General features: G+C 45.9%; 1 protein-coding gene across 3 annotated transcripts in view; it reads left to right on the top strand.

Moving 5' to 3' along the window:
• The window catches only part of PNPO (pyridoxamine 5'-phosphate oxidase), a 93,789-nt gene that overhangs the window by 38,212 nt on the left and 38,514 nt on the right, over positions 1-17,063 (top strand). For all 3 annotated transcript variants that reach the window (XM_085613374.1, XM_085613375.1, XM_085613373.1), the window contains exons 5-6: positions 15,463-15,591; positions 16,087-16,157. In XM_085613374.1, the coding sequence (XP_085469500.1) occupies positions 15,463-15,591; positions 16,087-16,157 (200 nt within the window). The remainder of the gene's footprint in view (positions 1-15,462; positions 15,592-16,086; positions 16,158-17,063) is intronic.

A 17,063-nucleotide genomic window follows, 5' to 3' on the forward strand; every position in this document is an offset into this window, starting at 1 on the left:
AATCTAATGGGCAACGCACAAGCCAAACAACCAAGTTAGCACGTAAGCACCTACACCATAACCCTGGCCACACCCAACAAACTTATAAAGGGAGACTCAAAGAAAATCCAATGCTGCCATGGTTTGGCTACCTGCTAAAGTGTGGAGAGTTCAACAGTCCCAAAGAAATGATCGAAAAAAAGTATTTTGTCATCACTATCAACCTATAAAACATCTGAAAAGCAACAGATGATGAAGGCAATTAATAAAATGCAATTTTGCATGGTGCATCACTTTTCATAGCATCCATTTTCCTTTATACCTTTTGGTTAATTTCATCATTGCATCCTGCTCGTGGCAAGTAAACCGCCATACGTCATGGCGAGTCTCCTTAGGATGAGAGAGGGTGGCAAGAGTCCACACAACTTCAGTCTCAGGCAGTATCACTACAGAGCCAGGAATATTTGGTAGGCTTCTACAAGAATTACGAGCACCTTAGGTTCAGAACGGCAGGTACATTACACCAATGGTACATGTTAGACACTCAGACTGCGGCCATAATTATCACTCAAATATCAGCATTACAAATATATATTTGGAAATGCAATCTATATCCACTAGCACCATCTTCATATTTTATGGAAGTACCGACATTTTGCTATTGTATTAAAATCCAGACCTTATAGTTTATTAAAAAAACATAAGCCATGAAATAGCAGCTTTTCGTTTTTAGTAAATACATTTGGTTCCCAAACAGTCGTTCAAACACATGCAATTGAAAAATGTCCACATAACAGAATAAAATAACCCCTTACGTAGGAGTTTGCGGAGTTCCGCGAAGTGACCAAAAAACGCAGCTGCGATAAGTGAAATTCCGCTAGTGGCAGAGTGCATTAGATCGTGCCGTTTATGCTGATTTTTAGCGTCAGGTGTTTGCCCAGTGCAGGAAAATCAGTGCGAATGTCACCATGCACAGCGGAAGAGGGCACTGTTTTTTCTGCCACTACAGTAGATTTTCTACTCTTGCGGCAACTTCGTCAACACGAACGGATGGTTTTTCAACGCGAGCAGTCGCGACCATCCGCGACCACCTGCTTTGAGAAATCTTGCTGGGTGGTGGCCTAGTGTTGGATTTTCCTCGCTCACCAACTTAACATTGGCGATCGTGGAAAAAACTCCACGCCGCAAACGGAACGCTGCGTGCTCCGCAGAGCGAGGAAAACTTCACTAACGAAGGAGAATTCACTGCCCAGGCCTAGTTATACCTCCAATGCCCAGCTACAATTATTTAACAAGCATTTACAATGCAATGGTAAAGTTAGAGCTATTGGCATTGCTCATGACATTATTTTTGTTGTATGTTTTTGTTTTTAAAACCTTTCAAGAAACGGCATTGTAATTTACAATGTCAATAGCTTAATCACTCTCCAATGCGAGACCTAGTGCATTTGCACCCACACACAGATTAAGCTATTGACATTGTAAATAACAATGCCGTTTCTTTACATGTTTTAAAAACATAAACAAAAATAATGTCATGAGCAATTCCAATAGCTCTAACTTTAACAATGCCGAGACCGTTGCATTGTAAATGCTTGTTCATTCATTCCATGGTGATGTGGAAGGGAGAAAAACCTGGAATGCCTTTAACCTCTCACAGGTGAACTGACTGCAGCCCTGGTTTACCTTTTACTCTCCAACCTCTGCCCTATGCCTGTAGTCACTCAAAAAAATCTAGGGTTACTCTTGTGTCACTTACCAATGCAGTCAAGAAGGCCCTGCGAGCAGAGGTCTGAATATTAGGGAAATATCCTCCTGCTTGCCATACACCGTGACTTGGGTGCCGCAGATCACCAGATGAAACATCAATCGTCGTTGGAGTGCCTGGGTTGGTTCATCAGAACTGTGAACGACAGAACCTTAAATAAAACTTGTAAGCAGGATTTCCCTAGAAAATCGGAGTCCTACCTCTTCCCGAGTGACCGTGGGGTCCTGTGAAGCGAATCCTCACAAGGCATCTTTGCGATCCCTTGCCGGCTGGCTTGTGGGTCCTCTGAAGACTTCTTCATCGAACCAAAGGGCTCCCCTGGTTGCTCCAGGCCTGCCCTGACTTACCCTCACTGGGTGAGTCCCTCAGACCTTGCTGGTCTGCACCGGTGACTTTCTTCCATTTCCACGAGACTTGCTGTTTCCAAGGCTTGTTGGCTCCAATCAGAGTGCCGACACCGCAGTCAGCTGCAGACGTTGTGGAACACTCCGAATCCAGCTGCTAGTCATCGTCGATCCCTCCTGGACCTCGTGAGCCAAGAGTCAAAACACCCTTTATCACCTGAAATCACCCGACTTCCGTGGGCATCCATCTTCCTGGCCCTGGGTCACTGGCAAGTGACTGTGAACACTGTCCCTTCTGCTTTCAGGTCATCTTCACCTTGAATCCAGCCTTGGATTCCAACGGACACTTCAGTCTTCGCAAGCAGCAAATATTTTTTGGTCTCGATAGAAAACAGCGACGCGACCTGACACCAAAAGACACTTATGCACCCGGCTTCCCTGGGTGAGGTAACTCGTGCACTCCGGTGCCCTAGTGTGTGTTGGCCCTCGAATTACTTACCTTCTAAGTGGCTTGCTTGTAGACTTCCTCGAAGTACCCTAGAACTTTAAAAATCCAACCGCGACTTGCCCCATTGAAACCAATAGGGAACCCGTGGCTGTGTTCTCACACTGCACGCGTCTCTCGTGGGTCTTTTACTTACCTGCCTTCGGTGGATTAGTGAAGCCCCAGCGATTTTACAGGCCCTAGGTCTTGTCCCCTTGCAAGTTGACTTGCCTAAACCTGGGCTCCAGCCATATTTGTGCTTAACTTATTGTGAAACGTTGATATTTTAATGTGTTCCTGGCTTCTAATCTGTTAAAGAGATTAGTAGAGTGTGTCTAGAAATAAATACATATATATTTGAGATATATACCTGTGTGGTGTCCTTTCATTTGGTAATTCAAGAGATTATAAGGTAAAACAAGCTGCTTTACATTCCTCTGAGACTTAGCATGAAGGCTGCTCTCCACAGCTACCACTAGGATAGCTTTCTTTAAAAGGTTGTCTTAAACCTATCTACCATAAGAGTCGAATTGGACTGGTGCAAGGTGGCCACTTTAACTAGTGACCAGCATATGCCAGGCCAACTTCTCACATCGATCATTTATTTACTTCTATGGAATTGTTTTATTTCTTGTGTATTTTTTTGTTTGCTAGCGCCCTTGCGATGCTTTCACATTCGTGGAGGCCACTCCTCCTTTCTTTGCACACAGCTTGTCTAAAGAAAGGGGGCGCGGCCTCCATGAATTTGAAAGCGCTGCATGGGCACTAGTAAACAGGTTGCAGCTAATTTCCCTGCACTGCAGTCTGTTTTCTTCGTGTCAACAGTTGTCCCGAAACAAGTTTTTGCTGTGCAACAAGTATTGCAGGTATGTTTAATCACAATCCGGTTCTTGCCTAATAATGATGAGGAGGCGAGTGTTGTTGTTTTGATTGTGGCTCGAGAACACAAACCTAGCTCTCTCGGTTAACAATAGCCTGCCATTTTGTGTGATGTTGAACTGCTCTGTGAATGAAATAATTTTTTTTTTAATTATTAATGAAAATTGAAGGTGCTGCTTCTTGTACTGGGCTAAGGGTTCAAGGGCCTGGGAAAGAATTGCCTATGCCAGGAAATGTTGCCTTTAGTGTGACTAGCGCACACACGCACCTCTGAAATCAGCACTCAAAGATCGCAATTTGCCATGCATTTGTTTTTTTCTTATAGTTGTTCCTGGAATGTTAACAAGTGAATAAAAAACATGATTGAGTGGCCGGAGGTGACACAGGCACCGGGCAAATGATGGCGCATTGTTTCAGGAATACCGTGGCAGTGTAGGACCTGTTGCCGCCTCACCTTCCCACAATGTCAGAAGTTGGGCCTTGAGACAGCCTTCTCATTCTGTTGCGGGGATTACATTAATGAATAAATACTGGTCTCTGCCGTAATGGTATACATTTGCTGCGTTTTCGTTAAAGGTTGATTCTACAGAGGCAATATTCCAGTGAAACCTATAGAGCTGGTTCCTTGTTAAAACTGGGACCTCAAAAATATGTTTTGCAAAAAGCCCGTGCAGGGCTTTAAGTGGGATAAAAAACTGTGGGGGTGGGGGGTCTCGCAAAGGGGCGTGGCTGATGTAATGAAGGGCTTGGCTTAAAAACACAAACAAAGTCTATGCTTAGCATAGTATATTACAACAAAAAAATCTATGCTTAGCATATTCTTCCTCCAGTATTTTGCATTTCTATCTTTACATCCAGATATGTAATACAAATAACATTACACCTACAATAAGCCAGAATTTTAGACTTTGTCAATGGTTGTTAGTTGCATATGATAAATAAGCACCAACTACGGCTTTCTTGTATATAACATCGAAAATGCTTCAGTTATGAAATTGTGAGACTGAAAGAACCATAACGAGTCTCTCTGAAGTCACATCAAAGGCAGTGCAGATTGGTACTGCTGCAGAATTAAGATTGTTTTCAGGTTGTTTCCGGTCCAGGGAAGGCATGGCTTGGCAGTTCGGGCTGGACTGTTCCCATGAGGCACAGGGTCAGACTGATTTGCATATGGCCATGTCTGAACTGGGGTGGCAGAGTGGGCTAAAGAACGGTGATGGATCAAACCCAGATCTGTTGACTGGGTGTGAGTGTTTGATTGGTTCTGATGCTCCGTCCATCACCACCCCCTTTTGTACCGCTTTGTTCGCCATAAGTTGGCAGGGTATGCTCAGACGTGAGTCCCTTGCTCACTTTGCCACTGGATTCAAGCAAGCCTGGCTGAAGACGGCTGAAATGCCAGAAACCGGTCCTAGGAAGCTTGTTTCCGGTCCAGGGAAGGCATGGCTTGGCAGTTCGGGCTGGACTGTTCCCATGAGGCACAGGGTCAGACTGATTTGCATATGGCCATGTCTGAACTGGGGTGGCAGAGTGGGCTAAAGAACGGTGATGGATCAAACCCAGATCTGTTGACTGGGTGTGAGTGTTTGATTGGTTCTGATGCTCCGTCCATCACCACCCCCTTTTGTACTGTTTTCAGGTCTCGCCTGGCATAGGCTGCGCACATGCGCAGTCTCACTGGCGAGATTTAATGATTTGGGGTATTTTGTGTAAAGGGCATTAGGCCCCGCCCCTCTTTTCCATTGACTGGCGTCACCGTTTATGCTAAACGGTGGCCAGCCATTGGAAAAGAGTTGGTAGTGACGTTTTCGTTTGGACGGGCTCGTCTGCCTTCCTTGCGTCGTAAAAGGATTCTTATCTTTATGGGGCCATGTGTTTAAATCATGGCCCCATAAAGACAAGAGATCCTCTTTCGTGCTTGTTTTTCTCTATTGCTTGAGGTTGATTGTACGGCCAGGCCCGTGTTCACGGCGAATTACCTAGAATCGAGGCCCGCGGGTGCTTACATAGGCAGCGAGGTAAAGAGGTGCTTTTTATGGGCCCTTATATTTACCAAGTCGTTTAAAAAAAAAAAGAAAAATTAGGCGATGTGCATGTTTCAACAGTTAATAAAACCATTTTAGTTGCTATAAAATAATGTACAGACTCTGGCATCTGATTTCAGTTTCTATAAATCTGCCGGGTGGCCGGTACTACCTATGTAATGACGCATCGCCATGTAGGTGGACGCATTTTCAAGAGCTCTGTGGATGTCTGTAAGCGGAGGAATCCGTGTTTCTTTAGCTATATCGTTGAACTGCGCCTACATTGTAAGGTCAACTGTTTAAACAGCGTGTTCTGCGCCTGCAGAAGTGCCCAACCTGACCCCCAAACCCCTTGCCATAAGCTCTCAACTACGTGCAGAATGAATATAACACACAGCTGGGAGTTCTTTGCATCTTGTGCAGGCGCAGAAAAGGTGTATGGAAAGATGTGCTGTTGGGTGTTTTGTGTAGGCGCTATGTTGATGTAGAGCCTTGCAGATGCCACGGAGGGTAACGTTTCTGTATAGAAGGCCGCAGGTTCCCTATATGCCAAAGTTCGATGTCCTTATACGAGCCTACAGATTATGTTTTATCTAATTCCTCGTTGATACCTGGGTAAGGTGGAGATGGGCGTATACCGAAGAAGGGAATGGACCATTCCAAAGACGTGCTTTATCTTTTGTAAGATAAAGCAACCCCGATAAATGTATGCGGGGTTGTTTTGTAAATGTCTGATGCCCAGGTATGGGCTGAAGAACCGTGATTTGTAGGCGGTCACTTTTTGAAGTGAACACATGTGAAAGGTGTCATTTTTTTTTCTAGCGGAGGTATTTGTATATGCACGGGGCCGGGTATCTGTGCACTGATCTGTTTGATTTATAAAGATTTTATATAGTGCGATCTTCACCCGGAGGCATCAGCGCTTCTGTCGGTGCCCAGATTTCGTGGTGCGTACACATACAAAGGTGTCGAGTTTCAATGTATCAGTAGATGTTTATGCACCAGGTGATGTTTGACGTATCTGTGCAGTCATTTATTTCTCGGTGCCCAGATTTTTTGGTGGGTACCTGTAGAGGGTCTCATGTTTTTATTTAGCACCTGTTGTGTATTTATACATGCGTTGATGTTATGTGCATCATGTGTGCAGTGATTTGTCGGGGTCCACAATTTGTGGTGGGTACGTGTAAAATGTGTTGTATTTGTATGTGGCTTTGGATACTTATGCACGTGGGGTGTTTGGTGTTTCTGTGCAGTGATCTGTCGGTGGTCAGATTTCGGTGTGTAAATAGTGCCCTGTTTTATCCAGTACTAGATATGTATTTATGTACGTGGCGATGTTTGGGGCATCCGCAGGGCCGGACTGGCTACTGGGCGTTTTGGTATGCTGCCGAGCTGGGGACTGGTGCATCCGTATAGTGATTTGTCAGTGTCCAGATTTCGTGGTGGGTTCATGTAAAAGGTGTTGTGTTTTAATGAAGCACTGGATGTTAATTTATGCACCTAGTGATATTTGGGTATATGTGTGCAGTGATCTGTTTGTGGCCGGACTTCGGGTGGGTATGGGTAGTGATGTTTGTGTTTAGCAATGGATGTTTATTTATGCACCGGTTGATATTTGGTGTGTGTGTGCAGTGATTTGTCGGTGGGCAGACCTCCGGGTGGTATAAGCAGCCCTCTTGCATGTAACCGCGGGTGCTTTTGCACTTGGTATCTCTGCACGGTGATTTGTGAGTGGCCAGATCCTGTCCAGATAAGCACTGCAGACAGATTTATAGCCCGCCGCAGCGGCGTGTTGTGTGCTCCGCGCAGGTGCTCTGCTGTCCTAGGATCCGAGGCGAGGCTCCGGGTGGAGATGATAACAGCTAATCACAAAATAAAACATATCACTGCAATCACCCCCGTGCACGGCCGGAAGTTGACACTGGGTGTGGAAGAGCTGTGCTTCTGAGGGTGTTCTCGTTCTTCGCATTTCACTTGCCGGGACTGGGTGTTTCGGGCTCGCGTCGTGGATACCAGATGTCTTAAAGTTACGGTTTGTTTGTTTGATCTTGTGCTTTTGCAGTTAACGGTGCAGTGTGACTCCCTGGATAGCTGGATTCGAGCCGCGGAAGACAGTTATGGATCACTGGTTTTTAAGGGAGGTTTAAACGAGTGAAATTAGGAAATCCCAAAGCCTTTGGCCGTCACTGTGCTTCTTAAAGTTCGTTCGAGCCCGCAGCACTTTGAACTGGTCGGTATGTGTCTCTGTGTGTAGCTCATTCCACTTCAATGGCGTCTAGGCGCTTCGATTGCAAACCAATTTTTTTTTGCATCATTAACTAAAATCATTGCATTTATTTTTCTAATCCCCATTTAGGCTTCCATACAGGAAATGTCATAGAGGAATCACACAGAACCAAATCTAGTTAATGTCCGCTTTTGATGCCTCAAATTAAACTCACATGAGCGACACAGCGTCCATGAGTGTCTCATGGCGTCGTCCTAGAAGAATAAGAGTTTAGCCTGTTTTGGCTAAAGGTGGTTTGTTCGGCTATACGAGGCGGTATTCATGAAAGCTCCTCCCTTTATCGGGTCTTCAAACGAGCACGTGGAGGTATTAGTCTTTTTCCCGGAGATGCTTGTATGCGGACGCTTGTTTACCCATATGCTCTGTTCTGCGTATCCGTTTAGCTTTGGGAACTTGTCTACCTGAATACCGCCTGTATTTTATTCTCACCCCTCTCCGCTGCTTCAAGTACCGGATGTGACGTCATCTGAAAGAAGGACCTTATGGCAGACATAGGCAGCTATGAAATATATGATATATTGTAAGGGATGTGAACAAGAAGTAGAACGATGCTGTAGAAAGGGGCCTTCCTCCAGATTTCGACGCTTCGCACATCCTGGTGGTGCGTCCAGTAGGGCGCTGGGGCGTTGCCCCACAAGCCGCCCACGCCTGCAGCTCCCTCGGCCTCTCTGAACTTAAGTAAACTCTCAGTTTACTTAAGTTTAGAGACACGAGGGAGAATTGACAATCATGTCAGTCAGCATGACGTCGGACCGCCCACCCCCTTCAGAGTCTGAAGGGGGTGGGCGGTCCGGCTTCATGTTGACTGACATGCATTGTCAGGCCTGGGGCAGGCAGCAGCACAATGCACAAGTAAGTGCGCATGACTGGTGAAGGTCGGCGAATTTTTCCGACCAGCCCAGTCATGCGCACTAGTGTCTGCTCAGGCTGCGGCTGCGCATTAGGAGAGCCAGGGTTGGGCAAAGGCTCAAACCTCAGTCTCCTGATGGGCAGGCGAGCGGGGAGCAGCCCTTCTAAGCCAATACTGGCGCTGATTGGCTGAGAGAGGTTGCCAGCAGTGACACGGCTGTTCATGTAGGCGCCAACGGGACCCCGGAGCAGAGGTGATGCGGACAGGTAAGTTATTTTATTTTAAAACTCCCCCGGCGCCCACCGAGTATTGCGAGCCGCGACTGCTGGAGCGTTTCAAGGGCGAACTTTTAAACGGTTCACACTAAGAAAAAAACACGAGCCGGGTGTTACAAAAACACTCCAGTCGCTTTCTGTTTACAGCTGAAACCGGGTGCTTACACCAAAGTAAGTTGGGTAAAATACGCGACAACTGAGGCGAATGAGTGGCAACAATATAGTGCGTCAGTCAGATGTTAAGAGCGCTGGCGCCCGTTGCCTGCACCCTGGACCCTCCAGGACGGTGTCTGATCTGGAGACCACTGTAAACAAGCATTGGCATAGCCAATAGGTCTCGCCTTTGGGACCTTATAAGTATTTAGTTATGCAGCACAATATCCTTACTGCAACAACATTAACTGTTGCATGGCTAAACACTTATAATGTCCCAAAGGCGAGACCTATTGGCTATGCCAATGCTTGTTTCACCCTGAGGGTGAGCATTAAAATGGAGAACCCGATAGGACCCGTCTCGCCACCTGATTTTTACTACCTGGCCAACTCAAAGCCCTTAGCTTGTGGAAGGTTAGTGTTGTACCTTGTGAGCCTTCTTTTGTGACATTTCAGATCGTGTAGCGGAAGGTGCGGCTTGTTTGTTCAAAATTACCAAGCGATACGTATTTGCGAGTCTTTGATTATTGGCTGGCTATTGGGAATACTCATGAGACAGACAAGTTGTTGCACGTGGTATGAAACGCTGGCCGAGGTGCGCATGCCTTATGTACCTCAAAAGCTTACTCCTACTCGAAGTTCTGTTCTTGTGCGTCTCTCAGACATTTAATTACCAAGTGTTTCTCGTACCCAAGATTACGTTTTTCTAGGCGTAGCATTAGGTATCTGGAGTTGCAAAATGAACATGTGTGCGTCATTTTATTTCCTTGGACTTAAGTACTTTTGTTGAATCCTATTCTTGAATTCCTTATAATACGATATCGCGTTTGAGTGATAATATTCTATCCCCTTTCTACTTTGATGTTCTAGGAAAACTACAAAAAAGTAACGGGCTGCCGCATGTGTAAGGTCATGGAGTGAACTGATGCTTTTGCCTTCTAAAATTGTTTTTTTTTTGTTATTATCCCAGATCCTCGCGAAAATGGTGTAAAAGTACACTAGTGCCCCTTTCGGCTGTATTTCGTGTTGCTTTTATTTGTGGGTGATGCAACACTCGATGTGCCATATTCCTGCCTTAGGCAAGTGTCGATGTTTCATAGTATGTGTTTGTGTGCTACAGTTACGCTCCACACACTATTGAGCTAGACTATTTCCTATTGAGACATGGGCAGGCAGAGAGGTTTCTGGGGGCGTTTGGTTTTTGCAGTACTTTATTTTTGGTAAAAGCTGCATTTTCGTCAATCAAAAGCAAATTGGCTAAAAGCAAAAATATTTTTTCGATCTTAAAAGCACATATGGCAAATGTAGTTATCTCTGTTGGTGGTGGTAACATATTGGAGGACGCCCCAATCTGTGACCGTCTTTCCGTTGTGTACAGTCCAGTTTTAATAGTTGTGCCTTGTTGTGCATTCACCTACTACAACAGTTTACTATGTACGCTTAATGCTTCCATTCTTTAGCTTCGATTTCTGCTTTTTAAATGGATTTTTCATATTCTCTGTTATTGTACTTGTGTTTACCACTTATACATCAGTGGGCTTGACTTAAGTGACCTCTATTAGCTAAACTGCTCTTTAAAGTTAATACATTTTTGTCAGTGTTTTTTTTGTAAGAGCCTTTTCTTTGTTTGAAACAAAATCTGCCCTGTAGCCGTGGATTGATAACTCCCACAGTGGTGGATTGTTTGTATGCAGGAAGTGGTGTGAACCTCGTGTGCACAGTTTGGTTATGCTGTTCCTCCTCTATTAAGCTAGGTGGGGTGATCAATTTCCTGTTTTTAGTGTGTACCTTGTTCTTCAATTCCTTCTGTAAATCGGTTTACTTTGACTTTTGTGTAGCAATGGTTTAATTGCAACACCATCTTAACTCGCCATTTATTCCTCGTAGTGCTACTTCTCACAGTGTACAAATATTTGTATGTGCGACCCCCACCTCTATTTTTCTGCCCCATACCACCACCATGTGCCACCAAAGGCTTTTCTTTAAATGTGGCCTCTAGGAACAAAGAGTATTCGCTTTAACATCAAAGTGCAGGCCGGGGCTAATCCCTTTTAATGAATGGCTGTTCGCAGGAGGTGACAACATGTGCTGGGACAGACACAGGTATTTATGAGAAAAATAATTTGGTTGCTAAAATACATTGACAAAGCATGCGAAGTTAGGAGTGATGATCTATTCAACTATTTTGTGGCAGACTTGCGGCTGTGCTTATACATAACAGGAAGGTGTGGAAGGGAATCTGCTGCATCGCTAAATGCTTATAAGGTCCTAAAGGCGAGACCTATTGGCTATGCCACTGCTTGTTTCTACTGTTGGCTGCATCTATCCACCATCATCATGCTTGCAAACTTACAGATCAGCTCCTGCCAATTTCATCAATATGTGCTACGAGCTGCTTGAACAACAGGAGCCGCAACAGCAATTAGCGAACATGCGTTTTGATGTAATGTTCATTCACATCTAATGCATATAATATTCACAAAAAAATTAAATCTACAAACAAACGCAACAGCTCTTTATCTGCCACTGGATATTGAATTTGTATTTAATATACAAATGGAGGTCAGTAGGTATCTCCCTAGGCTCCAGCTAGTACAACCCGAAAGGAATAAAATACCCTGTCAAGACCGGTGCAGGACTGGTGAGTGGGGGGGGCAGGGGTGGCTATCAATTTGGTCTCTAGGTGCGGAGACCAAAGGAGTGCTTCCTGTAAGAAAGTGGGTTTCTGTTGCAGTAAACCCCCCCCCCTTTTCTTTTTTTGTTGCCAGACTACTGATGCTCTTTGACTTGGTGTGCCCTGGGCCCCTGCCAATCAGGTGCCCAGGGCCTGTGTTCCTTCCCTAAAACTGCCTAACAGCCTAAACCCAATTGGCATCTCTGGCCATATGTCAGTCCCTGGTAAATGGTACCCTAGGTACCCAGGGCCCTGTGACCAGAGAAGACCCCTAAGGGCTGCAGCACTTATTGTGCCACCCTTAGAGGCCCTGTACCCTGACTAAACAGAGAGTCGAAATGGCACACATCCCTGTGTGCCATGCCCACAACACACACTGCCTTGGCATACCTCAGTCACCCCTCTAGCTGGGTGCCCTATGCCAGTGGTGTGGGTACAGGTGCATGAGCCATGTACCCCTACAGTACCCAGGTCAATTCCTGGGCACTGTAAGTGCAGTGCTGCCATTAAGAGTATATGGTGCTGGGAGGTCGTCATCACGAACTCCACAGCACCATGATGGCTACACTTCTCAGCACATTAAACCCACACTGATGCCAGTGTGGGATTTAATGTAAGATGCACGACAGAGGGCAACTTAGAGTTGCCCCCTAAACCTAACCTACAATCCACGTCCTGGCTGAGAGGCTGCCTGGGCTGCCACACAGCAGACATGTTGCTGGACCCCTGGGTAGAGAGCCATCCGCTCTGCTGGGCCTGCAACAATGCACATCCTGGGCGAGGTGCTAGGTCTCCTCCCCGGGGATGGGCAGGGGGAGCTTCAAAGGCATGCCGCCTTTGTGAGCTCCTCCAGGCCATTTGCTGTACTCAGCAACTGGCCCCCACCGGTTCTGACCCCCACTCTGGCGGGAAGACCGGCGGGAAAGCCCAAATGAGGAAAGGGGGTGTGCCAGCCTCTGCCAACCCCACCCCACAGGTGGGGGAGGCGAGGTGAAGCACAACTCCGGGCTCTTGCCATCTTGAGGATGAGGAGCCCTGCCCAATCAGGATTAGGGTCCTGCCCCCCCTCCCACCGGAGAGTGGCAGGATAGGGGGTGTACCCACCCTAGAGAAGGGACCCATTGGTCCCTGCCCTTTACTTACCTGTAACGCCCCTAAATTTAGTATTTAGGGGCACCCTGAACCTTCCTTTCTCAGATCCTGAATCCGAACCAAGCAAGAAGAACAAGAAGAAAGATGACCTGCCATGCAGCTGCTAACAAGAGAAAGACACCAACTGATTTGGCCCCAGCCCTACTGACCTTTCGACCCTCGAACCTGCTAAAACCAGGCGTCTCCAGTGGTCAGCAACCTCAAAAACCCTGGAGGACCTGACTGCCTTGTGACTCTAAAAAGACTGGGACTCCCACGAGCAGTGGTTCTGCTCAAAGCAAGTAACAAGCCCCTGGTGCCAACCAGGAACAGCTACTCCTGCACACTCTGCACCCGCCAAGCCTGGTCTGTGCCGGAGCGGACAAAGACGACGAGGATGTCCCCCGGCGACTGTGACCCAGAATCCAGCACCCAAGGACCCACCTCGACGCTCCGGACGACGCCTGCAGCCTCAGAACCAGGGACCCCTCCAACCGCGACCAGCTGAGGGGAAGATTTCCCGACGCGAAAAGACACCCCGGCGCCCTGCGGCCCCCTGTGCCCAGCTCCTCGGTGCCTACCTACCCTACATCTTCCCAACTTACCTCTCGAAGTGGTGGTCGCACCTGAAGAAGCTTCGTCCCCGAGCTACATTGGGCCTAACTCTCTGCACCCGGCTGCTTCGTGCCGCTGAGGGTGTAATACCTGTACCTACCTGACCCTGGGAGACCCCTGAGTCTATACCCAGAACCAGAACTCTGCCAGTCGAGTACTTACCCAAAAGCCGATAACTCCCTTTTCCTCCATAGGGTAACATTGACTGTTTACACTTGGAAATTCTTTCAAGTGTCGAGTTTTGAAACGTTAAAATATTCACTAAAAATCAGCCGAGCAACGAAAACGAAATTACTCACCTGTTATCAGTAGAGATCCCAGTGCTGGATCTTGGTGCCCAGCTCTGACCCTAAAAAGTAATTACAACCATACTTACCTAATAACTTGATTTTCCTCTATGGGATAACATTGCCTGGTTTTTACCAGAAATTCTTCTAAGTGTCGATTTCTGAAACAAACAAATATTCCTTAAAAATCGCCTGTATAACAAAACTATTTCTTTCAACTGTTTACAGGAGATGCACCAGGGCTGAATCCAGGATCCAGCACTGAGTAAGAAAAAGTAACGATAACCCTACTTACCTGCTAAGGGAATTTCCTCCCATAGGATAACATTGGTGATTCTATGTGAAAAAGTTTTAAAGTGTCAACTTTTGAAATACAATAATATTCCTTAAAAATCATACCTTTAACCAAAACACATTTACTTACCTGTTTCCAGGAAATGTCCCAGGACTGAATCTAGGATACAGTCCTGTGGTTAGAAAAGTAATCTAAAATGTAATTAATTGCATTTATTTAGAAATTCCCATTGAGTTCAATGTTATAATTGTGTTTGAATTGTGTTGCCTATTGCAACAACTGTATCTACTGTATTCAAAAGTCTATTGCCTATCGAAAGTATTTAACTAAAGCATCTCATTCTGAGAAAGTATATTTTGATACCTATTGTTGGTTGTAAAATAAAACAACCATATATTTTTACATACAAACCATTGGCCTAGAGTTCAGTTCTTGAGTGTGTGAGACCACTTGCTGACTGAGTGTGTACAACAAATGCTTTACACTGTCCTCTGATACTGCCTTACTGCTCGACCAAGCTACCACTTTAGAGAGTAGGGTTATAGCTAACTTTAACCTCTGCCAAACCTCTGGGGACTGTGGGCTCTGTACACACTGTACCTATTTGAGAACAGTATATACAGAGCCACTTTCCTACACCTCCTACTTCTGGGCACTCCAAAGAGGGTCCCTGAAGGCCACTTATTTGTAGTTTGTACTTTATGGCCAAAGAGCAAAAAGATAAGGGAACTTGCAGAGAGAGTTTTAAAACAACGGTGGGGGTGTCACAGTTGCAGAGTGTGTTAGAGGCTTTAATCCTTACAGCATGGAAAGGCTTTTTCTCTTTGTTTTAAAATTCTAACATTGTCTAACTTGTGGCTCCTGCACTTAAAATAAGTCTCTGGGAAACACTAGTATGCCAGCTGTCACTCTTAGGTTAGGTGTCACCAGACACCATGGTGACGGTGGTGCACTATTTACTGTATATTATTGTCGGCAAGTGATGATGTTTGGGGTCCTCGTGCCCATCAGCGGTTGTGCTGGGTTTGAGCAGAGTTGTGCGACAGTATTTTGCATTGTGACGGTCTAAAACGCATACATTTATCTCTGAGTTTCTCTAAGTTAGTGCATGTGCTGCATAAAGTTAAGTTCGCAAATAGAGCCAATCACAGCAGCAGTTAGGACAGTTCTGTTTTGTTCAGAGGTTTCTGCTTGTTCTACAGTGGGATTATGTTACTTACAGGAAGCTTTCGTCATGTTATCCAATTGCCAACCTGCTCCCTCTAAGTACATCCGTCTTGTACGCGAGACTTTACGCGAGACTTTATGCCTTCTAATATGTTTCGGCTTTTCGTGGTTTTTGGGCGATCACTGAAGTAAGTTTCTTTGTGATGCTACAGGCAAAGTAAACCACGTTAACTCTTCTCTTGTGCCATAGGTACGCATTGAGGGCTCTGTCCAGAGAATGTCCCGTGCTGAGTCTGAGAAGTACTTCCACTCCCGGCCCAAGGAGAGTCAGATCGGAGCTGCAGTCAGCCGACAGAGCACTGTGATCCCAGACCGCGAGGTAAGAAGCCACAGGTAGGGAGCAGTGAGCTGCCAGCCAGGACTCTTGTACAACCCTCCTCCAGTTTCTTTACTTGCCTTCTAAAACGGTGTGTCCTGGAGCTTGGTTTTATGGGTACAAGATAAAGGGTTTGCCTCCTTGCTGCTAGGATTTTGGATTGTGTTCCAGCGATGGGACATGTGGATAGGGTAGAAGCGCATACTGGAGAAGCGATAAGGACAAGAGATCTTCACTGTACCAAGCAGCCCACGATGGATTCACACTGGTTAATCTAATGCAAACTACTTACCTTCCTGTTCCTCAGCTACCTAGCAGTCATTGTGGAGGCTAAGCTACCATATGATGTTGCAGGTTATGTTCTTTCAATCCAGTCCGCTACAGGACCGGCTGAGACCTCCAAGTATAACCCTTCAACATGAATCACTGTCACCATAACCCTTCCAAGGTGCAGGGTGCAGTTGTCCCGTTGTATGACCATGTCTGTTTTCTTGACAGTATTTGACCAAGAGAAATGCAGAGCTGGAGGAGCTGTACCGTGACAAAGACGTCCCAATGCCGGATTACTGGTGAGTTTGCGGATTTCCAGTCAGTGCTAGGGGGGGTCCCCAATGACTTGTTGCTTGAGAAGGGGTGTGTGACTAATTTAATTCATGCCCCATCTCCAGCTGCTGCACCTGTTATGGGAAACTGGGCATTGTGGCAGTGGTTTTGGACCCATCTTTAGAGAGGGGGGTGGGGGGAAACCAACAATCTCAATCCTCAAGAACTTTGAGGTTGTAGATATTTCTACAGCAACTTCATCCTAGCTCCAGCTCTGTGCAGGCATGTCGTTTTTTAGAACCTGCATAGGAATAGTGTACGTTTCATATAGTGTTGGCTGCCCCGGTTTCTGTCCTTATATTCCTTCACATTGCGCGATTGGAACCTTTAAGTCGGGTTGATTAGGTGTGGCCTTAACATCTTTTAATCATCTAGCCCCCCAAACAACCGGGTCCTGTCTTAGATTTTTGCTGGTATCGTTTTCTATGTAGCTGTTCCTAAAAAAAAATTGCTATATTGTCTCTCCTTTTCAACGTTGCAGAATTAGTATCTGTACCTCTCTTTCTCTCTCTCCCTTTTCTTTTTCTGCCCCTCTCTCACTTTTCTTGTCTTCTCTTGCACTCTATATCTTTAGCTCACTTTATCTTGTTCTCGCTCACTCACTTTCTTTTTTCCTAAGTCCTGCCTTTCCTCACTGTTTCATTCCCTGTGTCATTGATTTGTACCTCAGAGCATTTTCCCTGTGGGGCGTGGACTGTTTGAAGTTTATGGAAAATGCAGCAGCCGTGCTTCTTTGTCTCATAGTGATTTCAGTTTATGAGGATATGCTTGTTTTATTTTATGTAAGGGATCTAAATACCTCTAACCATACTACAACTGATTGCTCATTACACTGCAATTACAACAGAATTTTGTAGAAACGAGGAAAGCCA

Source organism: Triturus cristatus, chromosome 6 (assembly GCF_964204655.1).
Source record: "Triturus cristatus chromosome 6, aTriCri1.1, whole genome shotgun sequence".
Classification (NCBI taxonomy): Eukaryota; Metazoa; Chordata; class Amphibia; order Caudata; family Salamandridae; genus Triturus; species Triturus cristatus.